Below are 6404 nucleotides of genomic sequence, written 5' to 3' on the forward strand. Positions count from 1 at the left end.
CGCAGAAGGAACTCATTGATAGGTTGTTCGCCTTTCATGATGGTGCGTAGCTGACGAGCATGAACTTTGGTCTGAGAAGTGAGATGAACATGTATCTTCTCCCAAACCTGAAATGAGTATTGACAACCAAGGATGCGAGCTGAGAAGACGCCGATAAGGAGGATTGAAGCCAAGAAAGGAGAAAGCTGATCCTGGGTCTCCCAGGTGATATATTCAGGATTTTCAATCTCTAAATCACACTCCAAAATAGAAATAAATTGGGATGGAATCCGAGGGTTAACCAGAAAGCGTTATAGGCAATGGGCTTTAGTCACATGTTTGATTTGTTGTTAGAAAACCTACTATACTACTAAGAGAAACAGAGAGGTCATCCAAGAATGAAAATATTATTCACCTTAAGATTGTAACCTTTGAATACATGGTCTTATATAACAAAATATTTGTAAACACTAAAAACCAAAAATATGAAAAGATAATAAAACAGAAAATAAAGCACGCAGATAAAATCATCAGATTCTAACATATTTCTATGCGACCTAGCACTCATAATTTTTGTAAACCTTACAAACCGTAATGGTGAAGAACCTGGACACGTAGTTATGAAAAAAAAATATATTTCCATTTTATGTAAGAAAATTGTGTCTAACTCAAATGGTAAGTATAAAATGATTCATTTGAAATCTTTTACTCAAATTTTTATAAATATACTATAACGTGATTGTTAATATTTTTTTTTACTACTTTAAGAGAGTACAATGTAAATTTAACTTAATTCTACAACATTTTATGTTTGTAACTTTTGAATTTAAGACCTAATTCAATCTCTACAAATATATTTTACCACAAACAAATTTTATAATATAAAAAGAACTAATCATTAAACAAAAGTTAAAAGTTATAGGCATATTTGAAGTCAAAAGATACATCATTATCATACGAAGAAACGTGTTTCATTTGAAGAATAACCTTTTGCAACACATATGAAAAAACATTTACACCACAATTGACACAAGATCTAAATACTCCATTGCTTCAAATTTGAAAGAGGAACACAAGAAAAATGTCAACAAGTGGCTACCTGCAAAAATTAAATAAAATTGATTCATAAATGAATAATAAAATATACGAGAGTAATTTAAACTTTATTTTTAAGAGTAATATTATACAAAATTGAAATTCATTATTGTTAAAAGCTTTACATCCTTGGTATTCAAATTATAAAAATAAATGAATATATAATCCTTTTAATTCAATTAGTTAACTTTTGTTACGTATCAAATACGTTTTTAAATTAGTATTGAAATGAGAACGTATCAAATAAAATAAACAATTTAAATATTAACATGTGTTTGAAAAAATATGTAATTAGGTTAAAAAAGTTATATTTATTCAATTTTAAAATTTAAAAATCAAAATATAATAAAGTTGGAATAAAAGTGAATTCCAATTTTGAATAATATTCAGAACTAAAAAATATATTTAATCCTATCTTATTTTGCATAATGTTTATCGTTATAAAGTTTATTTCATCGTCATGGTCAATGAGATTTAGTTGTGCAGTGTGTATTTAAGTTTGAAAAATACATTTATTTATGAATCGAGGATAAATAGATCAATCTCTATACAGTAAAAATCAAAATTTCTCAGAGAAGATATATGATGAATATCTATATAGTAAAAATCAATATTTAAGGACTAAAACCAGAGTTTTGTAAAGTTGAAGAATTAAATTGTATTATAGTTTGAAAATAGACTAAAATCAAAATCACCTCAAACTATATGAACTAAAAACATATTTAATCCTTATTTATAAATCGAGATGTATAGATCAATATATATTACGAATCTTCGTTGGAAAACATTTTCTAACTCCTTAAAATTTTTAGAAAATCCTCCTTATTTTTCTTTCAGTAATTTTGTAATTTTTTTTCCATATATCGGATACTTAAGAATTGAAAGCATCAAGTTAGGATCAAATACAGGATAAAAACCAGACATCACCATAATCACATTTCAGTTGAATTAAAAACTTCTTTCCCATCATAACTAACTGATCTTTACTTGTAAATCAAATTGAGTTAAATATCTTGCATGATTTCATCTGCATAACTTTCTTAAGTGAATTATAAAACAAGATTAAACTTCTTAATCCACTCTTTCTTTCCTCCCACATTACATTATTATTATGGCAATAAGATTGATTAATGCATATTCACTAAATCATACCTGTATCTCAGTTGTCAATCTGTTCAAGAACCTTAGATAAGCAATTCTCCAAGGTTTCCAAATTAGAATTGGTCCTAATAAGCCCCAAAATCCTACGAAGAATCCTATACCCATGCTAAGGTATAATGCTTCATAGAAATCAGAATCATCTCCATTCCCTCCTCCTGCTTCCTCTGCCTTTGTTGTTCTATGATCTCCAGGACAACTTTTGTTGAGTTGTTCACCACAAAGATTGATATTTCCTTCAAAACTAGAGGCTTCAAAGGTCTGCAAATGTCTTCCCAATGGAATTCTTCCCGAAAGAGAGTTGTAAGACAAGTCTAATTTTCCTAAGAAATCAAGTTGAGAAAGAGAAGAAGGAATTCTCCCACGCAAATGATTTCTTGACAAGTCAAGAGATTCAAGTGAACTTAAATTTCCAATCTCAAAAGGAATTTCTCCACTCAAATTATTTCTTGATAAATTTAAAGAAACCAGCCCAACCAAACACACAACTTCTTTTGGTATTTCACCACTTAAATCATTACATGAGAGATCAATGCTCTTAAGATTCAATTCGGGATCTCTGAACACTTGTTCCACACCTTTCCACACCCATGTTATATCAAGCTGGTAGGCAAAAGATACGAAGAGACCGTAAATTTCATAATAAGTAATATTGTATCCATATAGAAGGCCTTGAGTTTCAGTTCTGTTGATGCTCTTATGAGACATGGCTGTAAAATTCTTTAAACATGTTGGAATTGCTTTTGATAATTTATTCCTGGAGAGATTCAACAATTGAATATGTCTTAAATAACAAAGTTGAATAGGAAAATTTAATGAGAAGTGATTCCCTTGCATGTTCAAGATTCTCAATTGCTGCATACTTTCTCCAATCCATGAAGGTATTTGACCAGACAAATTATTTTCACTCACATCCAGCATAATTAAATTAGTGTAATTCTTTAAACTGGAATGCAGTCCACCTGTTAAATTATTCTTTCGCAAAACCAGCACTTCTAATTTAACAAGTTTCCCCATGGAGATGGGAATATTTCCAGATAACTTATTCTTGCCCAAATCAAGAAATAGTAATTGGTCTAAAGATTGCCAACAATCTGGAATTTCTCCCGTTATGTGATTGTTTGATAAATCTAATGTTGCCAAATTCGGAGCAATGATTTGGTTACATAAAAAAGAATACAAATCAGAAATTGTATTTTTAGAGAATAAAAGCCCTGAAGCTTGTAGCAAAAATGGTGGAAGTGCACCCTCAAATTGATTTGAATTCAGAATTATAGATGGCTTATAAGGAAGCTTTAATGGTATATCAGGAATTGCACCATTGAGATTATTGTGAGACATCTCTAACAATTCCAAATTTTGCAATTTGTTCCAAAACCATGCCGGTACAGAATCACTAAGCTCATTATCAGATATATCTAGCAACCTTAAGGAATTTTGTGTCTGGAGCCAACCAGGAAAACTCGGACCTAGCTTGCAAGATGCTAAACTCAAACTTGTTGCTTGAAAAGGAGGAACCCAACTAGAGGCAAATCTTAGAGACAATGTATTGTATGATAAGGATAAAGTTTCTAATTTGGAAAAATTAGAAAGATGAGATTCAGTGACATCACCCTCTAAGGAGTTCCCCTCCAAGTATAACAACTCCAACTCAGATAGCAATATGATGCTTTTTGGTATCTTTCCAGTAATTTGGTTATATGATAAATCCAAATTTTGAAATACGTGTCTATTGCACCATGAAGAATTTTGAAAGAAATGAGAAATTTCCCCATTCAACTTGTTATTTGAAAGGTCTAAGGTTTGCAGTCTGCACATGTTTCCAAAGAAAGATGGAATATTTCCTAGTAGTCTGTTCCTGGAGGCATAGAATTTTTCAAGAGAGTTCATTACTTTTCCAAATCCATCTGGAATGAGACCTTCTAATATGTTGTCATAAAGGCAAAGGGTTTGAAGATTCGTGGTACAATTCAGAAGCCAGTAAATCACAGTAGATGATTTCAATAGATTTGAGGAGAGATCAAGTATGGCAAGAGAAGATGAAGAATTAATTGTGGAAGCAGAGGAAATAGGAAAACTTTGATCTGTAAGACTGCAATTATACAGTAAAAGCTTTCGTAGATTGGAGCCAAAATTAAAATTTCTTTGAAATACTGATGATGTTAGGTTATTCCAGGAGAGATCAAGTATCCTAAGAGATGGAAAATTTGGGAAAAGAAAAGATGACAATGCAATGTCATTCTCGCTAAGATAAAGCTCTTTTAGGTGAAGGCTAAAATTGAATAACAATTGAAATGTTGAGGAAGTTAGCACGTTAGAAGACAAATCAAGGACAGTAAGAGAAGTTGAAAAGTTGGAATGAGAACGAAACAAAGTTTTGACATTAGTATCGGAAAGAGAGCAATCAACAAGCCTCAATTCTACTAAGTTTGGAATGAGCTTACTGATAGCTTGTAGCCACTGGCGCGAGGAGCTGAGATTATGCACTGAGCTCAAGTGAATACTTGTTAAAGAAGGGAGATTAGACAACCACTGTGAATCCTCAACTTCGATATCAAAATCACCACCTAGCCGAAGAGTTTGTAAGAGAGGAAGGTTCCCATTCCGGAAAGGGATAGCTCCAGAAAGAGTGTTACTTGCAAGATTAAGATATTGTAGCTGCTTGAGATTCCTAAGTTGATATGGGATTTCTCCTAATAGATAATTCCCCCCAAGATGAAAATATTGCAGCCGGTTGAGATTCCCAAGTTGAAATGGGATTTCTCCTGATAGAAAATTCCCTCCAAGATCAAGATATTGTAATTGTCTAAGATTCCCAATCTCAAAAGGCACTGGTCCAACCAGACTATTTGTTCCAAGGTCTAGATACCTTAGTAGTGAAAGATTTTTAAGTTGGAAAGGAATCGTCCCACTAAATGAAGAAAATGAGAGGTTGAGATATCGTAAGTTGGTGAAAGAGCCAATGGCTTGAGGGATGAGAGGCCACCTAAAATAATTATTGCTGAGGTCTAGATGTTGAATGTATTGCAAGTGAATCAATGAAGTGAGATTGATTGCACCTCTCAAATATTGTGTACCCAGAGAACGAAGATCAATTAGATGTACATTACCAGTTTGATGGTTGCATTGAATGCCTTTCCACTTGCAGCAATCTGTATTATTTTGATGATCAGTCCATGTAGACAGTATGCCATAGTCATCTATGAGGCTTTCTTTCAAGTTGAGGAGTGTTTGTCTCTCCTTCTCTCTGCACTTTGCTTCAGCAATGACGATTGACCTTGTGAATCCCAAAGCAAATTGTGTTGCATGTAATAAAAGAAGAAGAGCACATAATGTTGTCAGAAAGTAACGTCTCATTATAGCCAATATAAGAGAATTATAATCTGAGTTTTTCTTGTGGTGATGTTAAGAAAACCTGAATGCAAAATTATTTATATTGACGATTGTATAGCTAACAGTGAAGAAAACCAGACAAAAAAGTATGGAGAGTGAATGTATGACATTAAAAATAGTAATTAGAAAAAATTAAAGAAGAAGATTCCATAATGTGAAATACAATGTTGCTTTGCATTCAAACATTACATACTTTTGCACAACATTTTTTTCCTTAAATATGGTGTCGCGTGGTTCATTCAGACAGTAATCTTTGTTCTATTCATTTAACATACATTAGGGTGTCTCACAGGAATATAAATGTATCATGCTTATCACATGTTATGTATAGTATTTCACAAAGTAAAGTGGAGTTTGGGGACATTGCACTCAGTGGTGAAAAATTAATATTTAAACCTATCCTCAAACTAAGAAACTCACCTTTACCCTATTCTATTCTTACTTTTTCCATTAGTCTACAATTATCTTGATTTTACTCTCTCAAAACGTTGAAATTGTCATAATTTTTTTTATCGTGTGACACTTGTTGATGACTTTATATGTGAATGTCTAAATTACAATGTGTACATGTCTATACAAACGTCAATATAAATTGCCTTTGTTTTGTTTCCCATGAGATATTTCTTTCACTTTTCTTTATTCATATTTTAAAATATAATTCACGCTAAGCTGTTTTTAATGGTACGCATTCAATTATTCAACCACCGGTAAAGAAAGGTATGTTTTAAATAGTGGATTGCGAAAAGCAAATGCAAAAAAATAATTGTTATTAAATGGTT

General features: G+C 31.9%; 1 protein-coding gene across 1 annotated transcript; it reads right to left on the reverse strand.

Moving 5' to 3' along the window:
- Positions 1–995: 995 nt before the first annotated feature.
- LOC106760122 (LRR receptor-like serine/threonine-protein kinase GSO2) lies at positions 996–5589 on the reverse strand. Its single transcript, XM_014643562.1, has 2 exons — positions 2227–5589; positions 996–1078 (listed from the first exon to the last, which is right to left on the reverse strand). Exons 1-2 carry the CDS (start codon positions 5587–5589, stop codon positions 1064–1066), a joined length of 3378 nt encoding a protein of 1125 aa, XP_014499048.1. The 3' UTR covers positions 996–1063.
- Between the last annotated feature and the right edge of the window lie 815 nt (positions 5590–6404).

The sequence above is a fragment of the Vigna radiata genome, chromosome 1, assembly GCF_000741045.1.
Source record: "Vigna radiata var. radiata cultivar VC1973A chromosome 1, Vradiata_ver6, whole genome shotgun sequence".
Taxonomy (NCBI): Eukaryota; Viridiplantae; Streptophyta; class Magnoliopsida; order Fabales; family Fabaceae; genus Vigna; species Vigna radiata.